We start from the raw sequence: 21,385 nt of genomic DNA, 5'->3' as shown, positions 1-21,385 counted from the left end.
AAATCACCAGCAATCTATGTGAACATTAGGTTCAGGTACATCAGACCTAACGTGTAAAACTGTCAATGGAGCAGATCTCGGTAGAACTAAGTCCACAGTTTATGGCAGTTTGGTCGATACCGCTGACCAGTACTTTTGTTAGGCTGGCTAATCCTAAAAAATAGAGTATATCATATGTGGACAAGGAGCAACTGCAACACCTGTCACAGTCAAGGAGGACGTCTTTTTTTCGATTCAATTTTGCTGTTTCTAATGTCAAAATTATGCTTTTCAACTAATAGAATGTAGTTTGGAATATACAACTATGTGCATCAAAATAAAAAGTGACAAAAGCTCCCAAGGGGGCTAACATCAGAAATACCATAATGCTTTACCTCTCATGCTTTGTTTACTGTTATTTTGAAATGGTTTATTAAACTATGTTGCTATTGCCCTGCGCATTACTACTCCTGGACTTATCATCGACCTCAGAAGGACAAAAGGCGTTAAATTACTATGTCATACCTGCAGATTAAATACAGAGCTCTGCAACTTTTGTTTTGCTTGGTCATACAGTGTGGACAATGTTAAAAAATGTATGACGAATGAAAACATATTGTTAGCATATTATCATCACACCAGGGGCGTGACACTGCCCCTGTCGTGCGGCATTGGGTGGATGATGTTGGGGGGGTTCAAGGTGCCCTCAACTCTTCCAAACCCAAAGAGAAGAAACATTCTCTTTAAAAGCAGCCTGCACAGACGTATACTTAGGAAAGAATTTGCAAGGAGGGAAATTTATTAGTGTACATGTTTCAAATAGCTGGTGGCCTGTCTTCTTAACAAAAACAAAACTCAGAAGCTTTTAAATTCCACATTGACACCTGCAGCCTAATTTTTAGATGCTGGGGATGTTTTGTCGCTACTCATTGAAAGGCGCCGGAGACAGGCAGACTCCGCCAGGTCGCCCAAGGCTTAGGTGGGGGCTGAGAGTCTAGAATTAGTTACTGTTCCGAGCACGACTGCCCTGGGAGTACTGGTAGCTAGACAAAGAAGACGGATTATCCGTCTCTACTTCCTCAACGTTTCTGTGCATGAGTGTTGATCTAGAGCTCACCCCCGCCTAAGAGTGAAAATCTGCAACTTCAAACAAATTTTTAAACAAAACAAGCACCAGCGCAGTCAGCCGGTGACGTCAGCAGGGAAGCGAGTCAGTGCCGCAAAAGAAGCGTGTTAAAAATACACAAAGAACTGCATATTCCGTGAGGCAGTGCACATGGTACTTAACAAGGCCGCCGGGCAGCTTGGATGTTTGAAAGCAACAGTGACCTGCGAAACAGCCTCTAACATTTGACCTCTGTCTTTGAATGCACAGCAAATGTAATGAGAGAACCTGATTTACAGACCTGCTTACAGAAACGGACCTCTAAGCACTGAAAATATCCATTCAGTAACTCTACAATGCCACTCCTTCACTTTCTCATGAAACTCCTTAATAGTGCTCATATATTCCTGATGATCAATCCTTTTATAACAAGTGGAGTCTTCAGTTACCCATAAGCCTCCTCAAGGAACTACTTTGTGGGCCATAACACTACATTTCCACCTTTTATCAGCTTTCCGAATCACACAATCCACATCATTATTCAGTTTCGCCATCAATGTGTTAATCTCTTTCTGTCTCTGCAGATTAACCTTCTTAAATCTATGTCTAGCATTAAAATCTTTTAACTCCTTCACCATGGCCTCTGAAAACAAAAACAAAGTTATATTGTCATGAACAATGGGAGGAATAACTAGAGACTTTATCTTAAAAGGGGATTCATCACCCGCAGATCACCCAGTCCCTACTCTTTATTCAGTAGATTCCTCTGTAGGTTTCTCTCAAGACCCACATTTTCCCTCAAGTTCTGACAATTGCACCAATAGATCAACAAACATCCTCCACCAGTAAGTTACTTTCTTTAACACTATATATATATATATATATATGTTCGATGGCATGTGTAGCTGCAGATACACATGCTGTGCACAGTCCGCCATCTGGTGTTGGGCTCGGAGTGTTACAAGTTGTTTTTCTTCGAAGAAGTCTTTTCGAGTCACGAGACCGAGGGACTCCTCCCATTTCGACTCCATTGCGCATGGGCGTCGACTCCATCTTAGATTGTTTATTTTCCGCCATCGGGTTCGGACGTGTTCCTTTTCGCTCCGTGTTTCGGGTCGGAAAGTTAGTTAGAATCTCGGAAAAAATCGTCAGTATTGTTTGCGTTCGGTATCGGGTTAGTTAGAACAAATCGACACCGAATTTTGAAGAGCTCCGGTGGCCCTTCGGGGTTTTTTCGATCCCCCGTCGGGGCCTGGTCGGCCCGGCCACGTGGGACTTTGAGGCTGATGGAACGGACCCCATTCCGCTTCTGCCCAAAATGCCATAACAAGTATCCGTATACGGATCAGCATCTGGTCTGTAACTTGTGCTTGTCCCCTGAGCACAAGGAGGATACTTGTGAAGCCTGTCGAGCGTTTCGGTCGAGGAAGACGCTGAGAGACCGAAGAGCCAGGAGACTACAAATGGTGTCCACGCCGACAGGTCAAGAACGTTTCGAGGAGGAAGAAGAAGCTTTCTCCATCCGCGAGTCGGATTCTGAAGAACTCGACGCCGAAGAAACACACCAAACCGTGAGTAAGACGTCGAAAATCAAGACTCACGAGAAGTCCACAAAAGCCCAGGGGACGCCACCGCCAACAGGCCATGGCTTAACCCGAAATCTAGGTGACCGATACAAGGCACCGAAAAAGGGCATGCTGGTGTCGAAGTAATCCGACTCCGGTCGAGATACCGCCACACAGCAACCTCGGAGCCGAGACAGCGGCTCCGAGAAACTTCGGCACAGAGACAGCGGCACCGAAGAATTTCGGCACCGAGACACCACGCCGAAAACAAAGAAGGTTTCTTCGGAGCCTAAAAAGAATTCCGAAAAGGTTTCGGTTCCGAAACATCCAGCCTTGGAGCCGAAAACTAGTTCCTATACAGAGGAACAAGGATTAACCTCCCCATTACATAGATTTGGAGAGGAGCTTCAAGCTGTAGAGCCTGACTACACGCAAAGAAGGCTTCATATTCATGAGGACACAGGTAAGATAACCACTCTTCCCCCAATCAAAATAAAAAGAAAACTTGCCTTTCAACAAAAGGACAAGCAACCACAGGCAAAAGTGGCAAGGAAAACAACCCCGCCACCGTCTCCACCACCATCAACACATGCATCACCAGCAACAACTCCACCACTGATGCACTCACCAGCTCATACTACAATGAGTCAGGATGATACCGATGCATGGGACCTTTACGATGCTCCAGTGTCTGACAACAGCCCAGACTCCTACCCCACAAAACCGTCACCACCTGAGGACAGTATATCCTACACACAGGTGGTCGCAAGGGCAGCCGAATTTCACAACGTCACCTTACATTCTGAACCAATTGAGGATGACTTTCTGTTTAACACCCTATCCTCCACCCATAGCCAGTACCAAAGCCTTCCCATGCTCCCAGGAATGCTAAAACATTCAAAACAAATATTTCAGGATCCAGTTAAAGGCAGAGCCATAACTCCAAGGGTGGAGAAAAGGTACAAGCCACCGCCAACAGATCCAATCTATATTACAACACAACTAACACCAGACTCAGTAGTTGTCGGGACAGCTCGTAAGAGAGCAAACTCTCATACCTCAGGAGACACACCACCTCCAGACAAAGAGAGCCGCAAATTTGATGCTGCGGGAAAAAGGGTTGCAGCACAAGCAGCAAATCAATGGCGTATTGCCAATTCACAAGCACTTTTGGCAAGATACGACAGAGCTCATTGGGATGAAATGCAACATTTCATCGAACACTTACCCAAGGAGTTCCAAAAAAGAGCGCAACAGGTGGTAGAAGAGGGACAAAGTATCTCAAATAATCAGATACGGTCTTCCATGGATGCAGCAGATACAGCTGCAAGGACAATAAACACTGCAATCACGATACGAAGGCACGCATGGCTGCGCACTTCAGGGTTCAAGCCGGAAATCCAACAAGCTGCGCTCAATATGCCATTTAATGAACAGCAATTGTTTGGGCCGGAAGTAGACACTGCCATTGAGAAACTCAAAAAAGACACCGATACAGCCAAAGCCATGGGCGCACTCTACTCCCCGCAGAGCAGAGGCACATTTCGAAAAACACCTTTTAGGGGAGGGTTTCGAGGTCAACCCACAGAAACCACAACCTCACAAACAAGGCCTACTTACCAGGGTCAATATCAGAGGGGAGGTTTTCGGGGGCAATATAGAGGGGGCCAATTCCCAAGGCAACCTTGGTACACAACACTACTAGACCTTTCAGTAGTACCTCATGTCAAACTACCCAACAGACCAGATCTGTTAACACAACACAAACAACAGATCCGACATCCAAATCCAGCATCGTTGAATCTAGCAATGTGGCTCCTGAAATCCTAGAATTCAGGCACTTAGACCTCACACAGGAATGTATGGAGGTCATAAAACAAGCTAGAAAACCTACAACTAGACACTGCTATTCAAATAAGTGGAAAAGATTTGTTTATTACTGCCATAATAATCAAATTCAACCTTTACACGCATCTGCAAAAGAAATAGTAGGATACTTACTACATTTGCAAAAATCTAACCTAGCTTTCTCTTCCATTAAAATACATCTTACGGCAATTTCTGCTTACCTACAAATTACGCACTCAATTTCATTGTTTAGGATACCAGTCATAAAGGCGTTTATGGAAGGCCTAAAGAGAATTATACCACCAAGAACACCGCCAGTTCCTTCATGGGACCTCAACATTGTCCTAACACGACTCATGGGTCCACCTTTTGAGCCCATGCACTCTTGTGAAATGCAATACTTAACGTGGAAAGTTGCATTTTTAATTGCCATCACATCTCTAAGAAGAGTGAGTGAAATTCAAGCATTTACCATTCAAGAACCATTTATTCAAATACACAAAAATAAAGTTGTTCTACGGACCAATCCTAAATTTTTACCAAAAGTAATCTCACCTAAATCAAACGGTAGAATTACCAGTGTTCTTCCCACAGCCAGATTCGGTAGCCGAAAGAGCACTACATACATTAGACATCAAAAGAGCACTAATGTACTACATTGACAGAACAAAACTAATTCGAAAGACAAAACAATTATTTATCGCCTTTCAAAAACCTCATACAGGAAATCCATTTTCAAAACAAGGCATTGCTAGATGGATAGTTAAGTGCATTCAAACCTGCTATCTGCCTATTACACCAAAGGCACACTCAACCAGAAAGAAAGGTGCTACCATGGCCTTTCTAGGAAATATTCCAATGAACGAAATATGTAAGGCAGCAACATGGTCTACGCCTCATACATTTACCAAGCAATACTGTGTAGATGTGCTAACTGCACAACAAGCAACAGTAGGTCAAGCTGTATTAAGAACATTATTTCAAACTACTTCAACTCCTACAGGCTGAACCACCGCTTTTGGGGAGATAACTGCTTACTAGTCTATGCAAAGCATGTGTATCTGCAGCTACACATGCCATCGAACGGAAAATGGCACTTACCCAGTGTACATCTGTTTGTGGCATTAGTCGCTGCAGATTCACATGCGCCCACCCGCCTCCCCGGGAGCCTGTAGCCGTTTAGAAGTAGATCTTAAACATTGGTACATTTGTAAATATATTACTTAAAACTTTATTATGTACATACGCATTCACTCCATTGCATGGGCACTATTACTAGCATACACAACTCCTACCTCACCCTCTGCAGGCAAAACAATCTAAGATGGAGTCGACGCCCATGTGCAATGGAGTCGAAATGGGAGGAGTCCCTCGGTCTCGTGACTCGAAAAGACTTCTTCGAAGAAAAACAACTTGTAACACTCCGAGCCCAACACCAGATGGCGGACTGTGCACAGCATGTGAATCTGCAGCGACTAATGCCACGAACAGATGTACACTGGGTAAGTGACATTTTCCATCTATATATATATATATATATATATATATATATATATATATATATATATATATATATATATATTTTTATATATATAGAACAAAAGTAGCTAAGGCACCAGTTTGGGATCCATCCAAACATTTTATTCCAGAGTGAACAACAACTCTCCTTTTTCTGACGCGTTTCGGCTCCAACTGCCTTGTTCACAGGTGAGACAATACAAGTGATCACAAAGCCAGTGCTTTTTAAATTGTTGATCATGTGACCTGATAATCACGAACTCCATGTCCCAAGGTGCACCATTCCATGTTCTTAAACTCTGGTGCTGAATCATTGTACTGCATAAAATAGCGTTTTGGGCACCAAAGTTACAATGTAAATTGGAAAAGTGTCCTTATTTAAAGTTCTTGCCCATATTCCTCTCGTTATAAGGAGGTCCCAAACAGCTAGAAGGGAGGTAAAATACCTCTCTCCCATCCCTTGCTCACCTCCGTTTGACCTTCTGTCTCGGATAAATGCCGTGGTTCTCACTGAGGAAAGCGGGTTGGGCCCCTTCAATAAAAATCTTTGTACAACACGCTCCATTGAGGGGCCACAGACCCTAACAGGGCAGCCTCCTCATGAGGGCGAAGCATCCCATCTTAACATAGAACAAAAGTAGCTAAGGCACCAGTTTGGGATCCATCCAAACATTTTATAACAGAGTGAACAACAACTCTCCTTTTTCTGACGCGTTTCGGCTCCAACTGCCTTGTTCACAGGTGAGACAATACAAGTGATCACAAAGCCAGTGCTTTTTAAATTGTTGATCATGTGACCTGATAATCACGAACTCCATGTCCCAAGGTGCACCATTCCATGTTCTTAAACTCTGGTGCTGAATCATTGTACTGCATAAAATAGCGTTTAAAAAGCACTGGCTTTGTGATCACTTGTATTGTCTCACCTGTGAACAAGGCAGTTGGAGCCGAAACGCGTCAGAAAAAGGAGAGTTGTTGTTCACTCTGGAATATTGACCAGCTATTTGAGGTCTAGTTGGCCAGAATCCTATTTGTGGGTCCAAAGAAGAAATATGGGCTCTTCTGCAAGAGTTTGACTGAGTTTGTCACAGCTCCAGTTTAGCATGTGCATGTCGTGAGTGAAGACACCAGTCAATTGAAGAGAGGCCGTGGCCATGTGGCTTACAGTCAGCCAGTTGTGTGTGGCACAAGGACAGCAGTCGTGTGTAGGAGGAGATGGCCGCACGACTAACTTAGCCGCCTGAGATGAAGGGAAGCATCTTGAGCTGTTCACTTGTGACACGCAGGCAGAGGCTGGGAAGGTCGTATGACACACATGGGACTGGAGAGTTGGAAAATAGCGCCTACTTTTGGAAAGACCTGCGCATGCACAATTAACTGTTTCCTCTCCTTGTGAACTAGTTATTTGATGGATTACCCTCCCACCTATTTGTAATAAAAAAAAAATGCAATCCTGGGAAGCAGCTGACGTGGGTTGGGTCTCATTTCCCAGTCAAAGCATTGACTGCATGTGCTGGATGAAACCACAGAGAGCCCCCCCCCCACCCCTGGGGCAAGAGAATTATTTGGCTGACATATTGGATTGGGTTTGTATTTCAAGCAAAGTAGTAGTGCAGTGTGTGTACATATTGGCACAACAGTGATACACACAACATTATTACTATCGTAAGCAAAGAAGAAAAATATCACTTCAAAAAGCCTAACCGTCCACCCTTGCGGGGTGGTAGGACTGTCCCAGAGCTTGCCAGCACGGAAAAGACGGCCAGGGGCAGAGACCCAGATACCCAGCAGAAGTCTGCACTGGAAGCCTGGTGACACGGTGAATGACCCCCACCAAACTGAACCCTGTGGCACCCACCCCCCCCCGAGAATGAGAATGAGAGTGAGGGGGTGAGGTGGCGGGGACCAACCAGAAGGCAGCTGGGACCAGTGGAACAGAGACGGGCCACTGTGATTCCCCTGGGGACCAGCAAGAAGAAGTGCTATTGGAGAGTCAGCAGGGGATTCGGGTGCCCAGGAAGCAGAGAGAAGGGCATAAATAAAGGAGAGCGAAAGCTGGCGCAGGCTGGACAGTGGTGCGGGGAGAGACATCTCCCTTGCTGCCTTAATCCTGTGGACAGCCCCTGAGAGTAAGGGGAGGTGGGGGGGGGCTGGCTGGTTTGCAGCCAGAACATCTAAATGGGGGAGGGGACGGGCAGGATACCGGGAGCCACCGGAGAAAGGCAGTTGCACAATAAGGCCCCGTGGACATAAATGATGAGGCACATGTGATGAGGCTGCGAGGGATCTGAACATCAATGCAGCAGAAAGGGGGGATCAAACAGTGGAAGTGAGAGGTGGTGTAGGCCAAACGGTGGTGTGGTGAGACACGCTTCTCAAGGACTGAATCCTGCGGATACCCACAAAGAATCAGAAGGGGGGGGGAGATCTACCAGACTGTAGTTGGGTCAAACTGTGTGGTGGAACAGGACACCGGGATCCACCGGACAAAAAGCACAATAGTGAAGAGCACGAATGAAGGCGCACATGTGGTGAGCCTGAGAGAGCCCCAGGCGTGCACACAGCTGAGAGTGGGGGAACACCTAGTGGAAAGCGTAAACTGGTGGAAGCGGCACAGTGAGCGCTTGATCAGCGAGGCATTTCAAAGGGGACAGCATGGAGGAGCGCAGATTTGAAATGTGCCCACAAAAGTGAGATACATAAGACGGAGACCATGGTCAAACGCTGCACACTCAAGCAGCTACAAACAAACAGCCTGGATAGGTACGCAGTACAAATGGAGGCGGCCAGGGGGGCTCCTCTCAGGAAGTGGGGACGGCGGAACCCCCAGAGAAGACTTGAGTCCGGGGACGGAGCCGTGGCTGAGAAAAATCATGGCAGCCATACAGGACCTCTGGGGCTCCAATGCCCCCCGGAACTAAAACTAGACACAGTCCAGATTGATGTTAACCCCCTCTAGGCGGATATGGGCAAGATCTCTGTGAAAGTAGCAGCTGCAGAAACCCACATAGATGGCCTACAGATGACAACAAAACAACTAGAGGAGCAGGTCCAATCACTCACCAAAAAGAGTGAAATAATGGAAGCCAGGCTGCAAGATCAGGAGGAACTATCCCGAAGGAACAATGTGAGTGTGGTGGGAGTTCCGGAGGGCATGGAAGGCCAGAGTGTGGACCTATTTGTGGAGGACTTGGTCCTAAACAAGCTTAAACCGAAACGCTTGTCTAACTTCCTTTCAGTGGAAAGGGCACACGGCGTACCTGGTCGCCTGCCAAAACCGGGAGTGCCGCCACGGACAATAGTCGCCAGGATCCTTAACTATAGAGACAGCTATGCCATATTACAGGCGGCTAGAACCTCTGGGGACCTGCGGCAAGACAATGCTGTCATCTGCTTCTTTCTGGATTTTACCCTCCAGGTACAGGGCCAGCGGAAAAACTTTGAAGAAGTTAAGAGTGCTGAGGTCTAAAGAACTGAGATACATAATGCTTTTACCAGCTAAACTGAGAGTGGAAGCAAAGGGAAAGCCTTGGTACTTTGGCACTCCTACAGAGGCGTGGGACTGACTGAAGGGCTTTAGACAAGAAAAGAAGGAGGAGAGTGGAAGGAGAGGTCGCTCCGATGGCACAATGGGAACTGGGAAACCCGGACAAGGCGTGAAGAATGGAAAGCACCCAACACAAGAAGGGGACTACGAACAACCAGATCATGCGGATACAGAAGTGACTGAATTCCTTCTTGCAGAAGGAGTTGATAAGGAAGGTTGGAGTTTGTCTCGATATATAGCGACCAGGGACATGGTAAATAGCCAGAGTAAAGGGGGGGGAGGCATTGGGCATGTGCCCACATAAGATCCGTTGAGCGACACCTCATAGGCGGCGGCACACCCCCAGCGAAGTATAGTTTGTTTAGGGCGACAGGCACTCTCCAGGTTTTCAGTTCAGAGCTCACGGAGCAGAGCAGCAGGGAGGGGGGATTTGGAGATGCAAGCGATTTCAAGTAAGGATTTAGTTATAGTTATGTTTTTAGAGCCACACATTGGGGGAATCCGGAGTTCACACAACGTGGTTCAAAGGGAGGGATCTCCCTGGCAGGAAGTAGGAGGATGCATCAAGAGGCGGGGATGGTCAGACTCTCTATAGAATCAACAATATGAGATGGGCGGTTCGGTCGAAAACTTGACCACATGGTCCTGGAAACTAAATGGGCTGGGGAGCACGATACGATAAAGTGCACTTTAGTATTACAGCACATAAAACACCACTCCCCAGACATGGTCCTACTCCAGGAAACGCACCTAAGAGGCAGCCACTATAAGGCACTGGACAGATTTAGCTACACCCTCAAAGCACACGCAGGGTACACTACTGATGCTAGGGGAGTGGGCATTCTTGTGGAAAAAAAAATGAAACCCCTTATCATCCACCAGTTGTGGCAAGACCATATGGTTTGCTATGTGGCTCTCTCTGGTACCTGGGAGGGCATTACGCTCAATCTGTGCTCCATATACATCCGCCCTCGATTACAGGCAGTGACCCTTGCAGAGGTGGGGGATCTGCTGCTACATCTACCCTCAGGGATCCTTATTTTGGATGCCAACCAGAATCAGACCATGAACATGGAGTAAGATAATTCCGGGACTGCAGTAGGTGGGGGTGAGGCTCACGGACACTTTCCCAGTTTGCAGGGGTGCTGGGTCTGATTGATCTCTGGAGGGAGGGCAACCCGCACACAAGACAAAACGGCCCACTGGAGTTTTTCCAGATTGGACTACGTTTTCACCAGTTCCACAACGTGATTATCTAAGCGAGGGGTGTCTCTGATCACTCCCCGGTTGGGGGTTAAACTGCTGGGCCCACAACAGGATTTCACGCTGCCGGGCAGACTGGATGTATGAGGCACCCAGGGGTCTGAGAGAACCTGTGGGTGGGGGCAACTTTTTACTTCTCAAAGAATCGAGGTTCAGTATCGTTGGCAGGGACGTAATTGGAAGCCTTCAAGACAGTTCTGAGGGGACAGGCGCAGGTGGTCCTGGGAACGGCAAAGAAGAAGATGTGATTACCATGCGCTACCATAGAGAAAGACATAGTCAGCCTGGAAGCGACAGCTCTGGCTTCCAACCATCCAGAAGATCTTGAGCAGCTGCGACAATTGGAGCTGAGAGCTCTGGCAGAGACCCAAGCCAGGCAATATCTCATAATAGTCCAGTGCAGGCTATACGATGTAGGTAACAAGGTGGGCAAGTTGTTAACATGGCTCAAGCGGCGGGACAGAGAGCGTACGTGGGTACTGAGGATGGAGAATTCCAAGCAGGTCACACAAACGACTGGGATAGCCATAGCAGAGACCTTTGCAGACTACTGTGAAAACTTGTATGCCTCCAGGTCAGAAATGTCCACTGAGGATTGTAAGGACATCCTCAGAAATATCCAACTACTGGAACTGAAGAAAGACAACCGACACACTGGAAGCCGTGATGACGGAGGACGAAGCGACCCTGGCATTGCGAGACTTGCAGACTGGGAAGGCTGCGGTCCTAAATGGGATCCCAGTCGAACTGTACAAGGGAATGGCCTCTGTAATTACCAGTCCATTACTGGAAATGTTTAAGGAAGCCAGGGACAAGGACTGTCTACCAGCAGACCAAAGGGTATCGACAATAGTGGTGATTCATAAGGAAAGGAGGCCTCCGGAGGTGTGTAGCTCATTTAGACCGATATCCCTCCTAAATATGGAAGGGACGGTACTAGCCAAAGTGTTAGCCAATAGGTTGTGGGGAGTAATAGGATCCCAATGCATCCGGAACAATCGGGCTTTATGCCAGACAGAAGTACGAGATTCAATCTTAGGTGCTTGTTTGGTGTGCTGCACCTGACTGCGGAGCCAGAGGCAGATCAGGCGGCCCTGATGGCACTGGCTGCCAAAATGGCATTTGACTTCCTGGAGTGGAACTATGTTTGCGGTCCTGAAGAGACTGAGGTTCGGGCCACAATTCTGTAAGTGGACAAGGCTGCAATACGCCGCCCTCATGGTGCGAGTGAGGGTCAATGGAGGGGTGTCGCAAGAATTCGAGTTTGGGAGGGGCACCAGGCAGGGTTGTTCACTGTCCCTCTGCTCTTAGCTCTAGCATTGGAGGCACTGGCAGCATGGATCCGTCAGGATCCTTTGGTGAAGGGAATCCAAACTTCGGGAGGCTGGGAGGAATGTATATCCTTATACGGGGATTATATCCTGCTTTGTCTCATGGCCCTCACTTACGGTAGGTAGGCTCATGCAAATATTTAGAATCTTTGGTGACCATTTTTGATACACTATAAATTGGTCCAGGTCGGTGGTATATCCCCTGGTGGGAGGGGTACCCAGCCTCCCTGGAGATTGTGGGGCCCCCTTGGAGACGGAGGGCTTTCACTACTTAGGAATATATGTAATCAGAGACTTCCTGAGGAAAAACCTGCCCAATTGGAGAGACTTAAGGGGGATGTGACACACTGACGTGATCTCCCTCTGACCTTGATGGGAAAAGCTGCTCCTTATAAGATGATGAGCCTGCCGCGCCTCTTCTATGTTCTGCAAAATGCCCTGTATAGCATTCTGTGTGATGTATTTGGCACAATTGCCACAGGGGTGTGGAGATTACTGTGGGGGCAGGGGACACCAAGGATTGCCGTAACCAAGCTACAGAGGGAACCATACGAAGGGGGGGTGGGGGGGAGTTGGCAATACCGGATATTCAGAATTACTACTGGGCATTGCACCTTCTGGTGCTCAATGCCTAGATGTTTGGGGACCAAGAGGAACCCGGCATACAGGTTAGAAAGACATCTCAAGGGGTGTGGGGGTCCCGAGGCCCTGCTATATGACACTCGACGGGAGTGGGCACTGCCGCTTCACACAAGGACAGTGGCCCAGGCTTGGAAAGAGGCAGCCAAACACCTGGTATGGTTGGGGAAGCTCACTGACCTTACCCCGTTGTAGCACAGTGATGAGTAATCAGAGGTACAAGGCTTATCGGGATTCCGGAGATGGGAGACGATTGCGTGGCATGTGGAGGGGACAGGCATTTGTTAGTTTCGAGACACTTTGAGAGGAGTATGCACTTGCACCCAGTGAACACTTTCGGTACATGCAGCTCGGACACGTGTTGAGAAGACACATTAGGGAAGGGGATAGCCTGCCGGATGCTTCCCCACTGGAAGATCGAGTCCTACTGGAGCTAAATCATAGGTGGGCAACTTCTGTAATTTATAAACTAATTAACAACTCCCTTTGACCCGTTGCGCAACTTGAAGGAGAAATGGGAGACTGTCTTGGTACCATTAGAGGAAGAGGAGTGGGGGGAGGCCATTGGCAGCACCAAGGACATAGCCATCAGGGCTAGATTCAGACTGGTACAATTAGAAATCCTCCCCAGAGTATGCTACCTGCGTACTCTGCTATTTAAGATTGGCAGAACGGAGAATCCACACTGTTTGAGGCACTGTGGAGAAGATGGCACATTCATGCATATATTATGGGAATGTCCTCACATAAAGGAATATTGGGCAGGAGTGGTCAGAGATGTCACTCATCAGATCCAGATTAAGAACATGAGGTGAAAGATGAAGTTGGTAAGGATAAACTTAAGGTACACTCTGTTGCAGCTCTTAAACAGCGGAAGCATAAGAAAACCTGCCTATCTCAAGTATTTTGTTGAATGCTAACTATATTGAGTTCTCTGTAACTGAATAATCCAGACTGGACACATGCACACAATTTGTAGGTAGGTTGTGTTCTTTCTCCAAGAAATTTCAGTATGGTGATTTACTGTTATTTCTTGTTGTTATGCTGTACTTCATATAGAATATATATAGATTTGTCATTTCTTGTGTGTTGAAAGAGGGGCGGTTGATGTGTAGGGTTTAGTTTGGATGTTTCTATGTTTTATGTTATTAAACTGTTGTGGGAGGAAGAAGTGAGGCTTAGTAGAATGTCTGAGGTTGAGTCTTGCTCCATTTAGTATAAGCTTTGCCACAAGCCAAAAAGTGTCAATCAGTCACACTTTTCAGTGGAAGCACACAGCCTAAACCCAATCAAATCCTGTACTTGCAGAAACCAGAATGAGCCTAAAGCTGCTTTCTCTGTAGGAAGTAATTTTTCTTGTTAATCACATATGGACAGGCGACCAACCTAAAAATACCTTGAAGGTAGACCTTTTGCTTTGACCCTATGCCTCCACGTTTGTGAACCAGTGTTATTTTAAATACTTCCTTTACATCAAGAACATCCTTTGCTAATCAGGTTTTCACTTTCCTGTTAAAGGTTGCCTGTAAAGTTAGATGTTTTGTAATTACTGGCTATTTTATAAAGAGTGCTATTTATTCCCTGATTTCCCAGTGACACATTCTTTCGTTAGAAATCAGTCTGATGTGTAGGTCAAGGTATGTCTGTCATTGACCACGCTAGAAATTAAACTTCCTTGAATCTTCCTTTGAGGCATTTATTTTTATACACAGGAACGTCTTTTTAAGTATTCAAGTTAACAACGAATGATCATTTGCTTTTATATAGTATTTCATATCACGTTTTTACATTTCAAAACACCGTACATGACCGGTATTAGTATTACTCATTTCATTGTACATAATTTGCCGATATCCGCAGGGTAGAAGGCAGAGTCTGCCTTGCTGGGATTGAAATGTGTGACCTTCTGATCGCTGCACATCAGAAGTGCGTGTGAATTCACTTAGCTATTTTATGAGCTTTGAAAGATTTTGTAGCCTGGCACCTGGCCAAACCATAGGAAAAGTGAATGGGGCCTGTTCTGGGCTGAGGCGGGCCCTCATTGTGAGGCTCAAGTGGAAGCTACTTCAAGGATCATTTTCCGCCTAAAAGGAACCTCCCTCAGCTGCTTCCCCACTGTTCACTTAAGACAACTTTGTTCAAGGGGCTACCAACATTTTCATCAACATTTAACCTCAGACATAACACTTTTTGTAATCAAACTTTATTGGCATTCAACACAATGACAGAGAACAACCTATAATGTGTACACATCTAATCTGAGTATATAACCATCTACGTTTATACCAACCCCCCAGCCAAATCAGGGTCCACATATTCGGAAACATCAATCCCTCCAGAGATGCAGTGGCTGTCCCAATAGAGAAGGGGGGTCAGTGTCACTTTACCGTTAGAGGGTGTCCTCAACCACCCCCTAGCCCAGGGTTCTGCAAAGTCTGCCCTGGAGAGCTGGGTCCATGCCAGATTTTTAGCATATCCACATTTAGAAAAATGTAGAATTATGAAACATCTAGTTTCTAAATGTGGATATGCTAAAAATCTGGCTTGGACCCGGCTCTCCAGGACCGACTTTGCAAAACCCTGCCTTGCCCCCCCCCCCCAACCCCAACTTTAATGGATTCCACTCTCTCCATACATAAAGTCGGATGAAGGCACCAAGTGTAGGTAGGCCAAGTGCCCAAGTCCACCTCACTCCCCGGGTCCCAGCAGTGCCAAGGTGCCCCAGCAGGGCTCTGGGGGAGTAGGTCGGTTCTCCAGCGCCATGTCGAACCAATGATCAGATGGAGGTTTGCCCTGGGTCCTTCAGTGGCCAGCACTCACCTCCCTTACTCAGAAAGAGTTATCATTGTCGACTCTTTCAGCTTGTAAACCTCAGATGTAAGATGGCTGATTCTCACAAGTCTGTTGTCTTGTTTGCTATTTCCACAAGATCTGCTGCTTCTGAATTGAATAACTACACAAAATAGAGTGCCACTAATTGCTAACTCCAACGATTGGTTCATACATCTGCCCATCAAATGAACTTTATTGGAATCACTGTTTATGCACAACTAAATCATTAAGTTACAACTGGTGTGTGTGGTCATATATTGTGTGTGCATTGCCTCTCCGTATAGTGCTTCATCTGTTATTTCACCCTCTGCACAATGTCTTTGTATAGAGTGTAGGACGTAGCTTCACATACTGGTAGGTCCACTCTTTTCGCAAGGTTAATAAAATGTGCACTATTGCGTTGGGTAGTGGTAACTCCTTTTGCATAAGAACACAGAGGCGATTCAACATGTATATTGTGGCTCTATAGAGCGCTGTTTTGCTGTAAAGTGATAGTGTTAAACAAGACCAGTAGTTTGATTCGAATGCGATTGTATATACGCAAGTTGTAAAGCATGAAATAATCCCATATAGGCTTTAATTGTACTCCTGCATCATGGATGGGCTTCAATGCATAGCAAGTACAGTCAGATTAATAAAATGATAGTGGCAAAGAGGTTCTCGAGTAAAAGCCCACTTAATCTTGTTACAAAAGCAACCCCAGTTTATTTGTGGGTTTTAATTAACGTATCCGTCCTTCTTTCAGGCAGAATATTTAACAGCTGTGGGTGAGAAGTGGATTTGGAGGCATTTGCATTGAGCTGCGCAAGAAACCTCAGCGACTGGTTTTTGACAAGACGGGCGACTTTCGGTATTGGTCCACACTGGTTAAAACTTTCAGACTATTGGGTTATGCACCATGACCTCAGGAGTGGTAGACAGTGGTGGCTCTGCGTTTTCCAGTTACGCGGCCGAGGAGGTGAAGCAGGTAAGAAATGAATATAGGGAATCTTTTCAGTATTTTTGACTGTACACTGCTGATTCCTGTATTTTTTCAAAATAATTTTTACTTTTTAAATGTATTATCATTTCGGATTAGGTTGCATAACATCACGTGGTTGTAGTGTATATTATTAGTTTAAACTTGTCAACATGTTTAGCTAATTAAATATGTTTTCAAACACTAACATGCTGTAAGTCGCTGTAGTATTTGGCTAATAGTTGGAGACTTGTATTTTTAATGGGCTATGATTTTTTAGCTCCGTGCCTTGACAGATGAGATTTTTTTTATAAACGAAATTTAATAGTTTATTGATTTCAGATATAATTCACGTTGTCCACTCTTTCCCGCATTTTCCACGATGGGACCAACTTCCGGAAAGCTAAAGATTTTATGCATGTTTTTCTGAAGGAAGCCACAATTTGATATTATTCCGCCGCACCTTTTGTCCCAAATCATGAATTGTTTTACAGTTTCAGTTAAGAACTGGGTATTTTCCTGCCGCTGCTGGGATGCTGACCGTGTATTTTCCTTTTGACATGTGGTTGTCTTGAAAAGTGAACATCAATTAAGACTAATATTTGTAGCAGGAATAGTTACTTCCCCTAATGTATAGTTTATTTAGCATGACTGAACCGGAGTCTTTTTGGTATGATTTAGGGCATATCGGTATTGCTTTAAAAGTATTTCGCGGTGGTGTATTTCCCAGTGTGCTGGTAACCCATTTTGATCTTTTGTTTATTATTTACTGGTAAATGGCATTTGACACAAAATTTGTGCTTTTAAGTGCCATAATGCTGTCGAAAGTCTGCAAATTTTGTTGCTCCAGACACTCAATATAATCGGAGGATGTCGGTGAGGGAATGGGATTTCCCCACATTGAAACATTTTGTGTGTGGAGAAAATGGTAAAAAAAAAAAAAACACATTAAGTGCAAATGTACATTTGCAGAACGACAGCGACTCCGGCAAATACACTCAATTGTAGGGCGCACTGTAAGCCTAATTTAATAAGTGTAAGACGTGCTGTCTTTGTGTGTTGTCTGTTCGATGAACACTCACTAATTAATACTTGAAAATCGCTGATAGCAGAAATCTGCTGACTAGTCCCAAGATGCACTGCACCAAAACATTTCCCGTAGGCTGAAATAATATGGCTTCATGACATTCCAGTATTAAAAGCTGTCAAAATCATCCCAGTGCATTTCAGATCACTATGACTCTTCATCAGGGGAAACTAAAACAACGAAAATCATGAGCATAAAACACTACACTTTGTTGTTGTATCTGATAGACTTCTAGCCTCATATTCTTTACCTTGAATTTCCTGTGCGTCAGACTGGATCAGGAAGAATTTTGTAAGCAGCATCCCTGCGTGCTGATAGGTGGTTTATCAGTTCCGCATGCATCATCGGCATCGTCTGCAAAAGAAGTGACATTGTGATTCCTGTATAGGTGCCACCCAGGCACGCTAAAGTCAGTTCTTTGCTTTTCAGTCCAGCCAGCACTGATCCAGAGAAGAGCTACCCCTCGTTCATTTTTTGACTTTATTTTTTCAACATTTTGTCAATTTTTTTGGAAGATTTCCTCCTGGTGTGTTAGAAATATGTCATCTAGGAAGACTGGATTCAAGTGCTGCGGAGTCTGTTGTCTGCTGATGTCGGTGACTGGACCCGCACCTGGTCTGCCTGTGGTGCCCGGAGCGCGACCACAACTCAGAAGTCGTGCTCTGATGGCCGTGCCATGCACCCAAAGGCTTTGAGGAAGCGGTCCCTAAAGCTCATTGTGCTCTGGCATGCAACTGCACATAACAAGGTCCTGGTCGTGAGAAAGGTCCTGGGACCGATCTCCTTGAGTCGTCATTGTCCCACTCCAAGTCCACACGATGGTTGTGTAATTCGAGGCACAAGAAGAAGAGCAAAAACTCAGAGGTCTTCGCCTCGTCTGTTGACTGACGTCACGGAGGAGCGTTGCCATTTAAGGCCTGGGACCACGGAGCCTGTGCCTAGGCCGACTCTCTGCACCTCTGCAACTTTCCGGGAGACGGAGCGACCCCACCCAACGGAAGGAGTTTTATGAGGCGCCTTTGGACCCCACAGGGTCAGAGGGGGCCCCATTTGGTTCCACACCAGCAACTTGGGCCCCTGGTCCTACTATCTCAGCCTTCCCTCGTACCCACTGATGGCACCATCCCCATTGTGATCCGAGACACTGAGTCTGAGGGGCGTCATATGATGCCACATCCAACACTGGTAGGAACCTTGTTTCCTACTTCAGAGCCTGAGCCCTATTCCATTGGGCTAGGCCTCGAGGAGGAATGGGATGGGTCGCTGGACCAGCAGAATACCAGCCCTTCGAAGACCCAACTATGGACTTGTGTGAGGACCTGGGTGAAGCCAGTGGACTGGATTTTTCTCCAGATAATAAGCTTTCTCCCCTTACCGTGGCTACAGAGGAGGGAGCTTAATATGCAATGGTGGTGCGGAGGGCAGCTGAGGTCCTTGACCTTCAGTTGCCCTCAGTTGCAGTCAAGACTAACATTTTGACAGAGGTGTTGCAACCTGCAGTTTCATTGTCAGAACCCCTACGCCCTTTCAGTGACACCCTTACTAACATTCTGTTAGGGAGTTGGTCCAAACCCAACACAGGGGCTCCTGTGAATAAGACGATCACCCGCTGCCATTGCCTTGTCCCCGGGGACCCAGACTTCCACGCAACAGCCTGATCCAGAGAGCTTGGTGGTCCAAGCCTCAACATCCCAAGGCACATTCCCTACTGCTCCCTCTGATTGGGAATCGAAGAGGCTGGACTCTTTTGTGGGGAGAGGGGGGGAGCAATTGTTTTCTTCTGCCAGCCTTGCATTGCGTTCTGTGAACACTGCATGCCTTTTGGGCCTTTACTCCCACACTCTGTGGGTCAGTGTTTTGCAAGTGCTGCCGTAGGTCCCGGAGAGATGCAGCAGCATTTACAATACACTGTGGACTCAAAAAGGCAGACTCACAGGGCAGAGGTGTTTTAGATGGTAGCCCTGAGGTGCGACACGCCTGGTTGAAGACACCTGCCTTTTTGGGGGATGCCCAAGCTTCCCTTATGGACTTACCCTTTGAAGGCACCTGTCTTGTTGGAGACCAGGCAGATTTGTCTCTGGAGCACGTTAAGGAGACTTGGGCTACAGCCAAGTTCTTGGGCCTCTTGGTGGCCCCTTCCCCATCACCCTCATACTGCCTTTCCTGGCTATGGAAGGGGCTTCCAACCTTGCCAGTTCCCTCCCAGCTACTGAGCCACATGTGCTTCCCAGCCTCTGCGTAGCTGAGGGTGTGGTACCTTTAAGCCTTGTGGGTCAGGTAGCCAGCGGTCTGGCCAGTCCACCACTCCTCTGGCAGCTGCAACCTCCAAGCCTTCCTAATCTGCCCCGTTACCATTATGGGCACCCAGTAAGCAGCATCCCCTGCCGCACTGGCAGTCCATAACATTGGGGAGGTGGGTTTTGCAGATCGTCTGAAGGGACTACTCCCTCCCCTTTGAGACTACCTATCTTTCCAATCCGCCATCTCACGACCAGCTGACGGAGGATAATCTTTCCCTTCTCCATGAGGAATTTGCAACTCTCTTGGCCAGGGGAGCCTTAAGTAGGCTGTGATTGCTATTCCCTCATTTTATGGTTTCCAAAAAAAGACAAAGGCCTTCTTTCTATTTTAGATCTCCGAACCCTCAACCTCTTCCTCAAGAAGGATACATTGAAAATGATCACATTGGCGCAGTTCTTGTCTGCCCTGGACCCAGGAGACTGGATTGTAGTGTTGGACTTGCAAGATGCATATCTCCATAGACGGTAACTGCGGTTTATGGTAGGCCATGGGCACTTTCAGTTCACTGTGCTTCCCTTTGGCCTTAACATCGTTCCTCCAATGTTCACCAAGGTGAAGGTCGTGATTGCAGCTCAAGGTACCAGTCTTCCCCTATCTTGCCGACTGTCTGTTAACCCCAGGCTCCCACCTCTGGACTAAAGCGGATCATCTGCATTTGCTGGGGTTCACTATAAACATGCCAAAGTTACACCTGACTCCTTTTCAGAAGCTCCCTTTCATTGGAGCGGTTCTGGACAAGGTGCAGTTTTGGGCCTATCCTCCCGAAAAGCGAGTCCAGAATATTCAGGCTATGAATCTGATCTTTCAGCCTCTCTTGGGTTTTGGTGAGAATGACTCTGTGAGGCTGCTGGGCCTTATGGCCTCCTGCATCCTGCAAGTGACACATGCCAAATGGCATTTGCAAGCTCTGCAATGGGAGTCGAAGTTCCCGTGGGCTCAGCATCAGGGAAATCTCTCCGACATGGCTCAGAGCTCTTAGGGGACTGCGAAAGATCTGCAGTGGTGGCTTTCAAATCGGCATTGGGTCAACAGCAGATTCCTCTCCCTTCCCCAACCAGTTCTGTCCATATTGACGGAGGCATTACTTCTGGGATCGGATGGCCACATGGGAGAGGTGAAGATCAGAGGCCTCTGGTCTTCGGCGGAATCTGGACTCCATCTCAGTCTTTTGGAGCTCCGGGCTTTCAGGCTTGCGTTGAAAGTATTTCTTTCCTCTCTCAAAGGGAAAGTGTTGCAAGTGTTCCCGGACAACACTACCCCCATGTGGTACTGCAGCAAACAGGGCAGAGTAAGGTCCTGCACCATTTGTCAGGAGGCCCTGTGCCTCTGGACATGGTGGCACATAACAACATCACCCTTGTGGCTGAACATCTAGCTGGTTCTCTGAACTCCAGAGCAGACAAACTCAGCAG

General features: G+C 46.7%; 1 protein-coding gene across 3 annotated transcripts in view; it reads left to right on the top strand.

Moving 5' to 3' along the window:
• Window positions 1–21,385, top strand: part of ELF2 (E74 like ETS transcription factor 2) — a 416,996-nt gene that overhangs the window by 180,059 nt on the left and 215,552 nt on the right. For all 3 annotated transcript variants that reach the window (XM_069242240.1, XM_069242243.1, XM_069242249.1), the window contains one exon: window positions 16,373–16,594. In XM_069242240.1, the coding sequence (XP_069098341.1) occupies window positions 16,526–16,594 (69 nt within the window). In that variant the 5' untranslated portion in view covers window positions 16,373–16,525. The remainder of the gene's footprint in view (window positions 1–16,372; window positions 16,595–21,385) is intronic.

Source organism: Pleurodeles waltl, chromosome 1_2 (genome assembly GCF_031143425.1).
Source record: "Pleurodeles waltl isolate 20211129_DDA chromosome 1_2, aPleWal1.hap1.20221129, whole genome shotgun sequence".
In the NCBI taxonomy this organism is placed as follows: Eukaryota; Metazoa; Chordata; class Amphibia; order Caudata; family Salamandridae; genus Pleurodeles; species Pleurodeles waltl.
The sequence above is the reverse complement of the archived record's forward strand: the minus strand, read 5'-3'. Positions and strand labels throughout refer to the sequence as shown.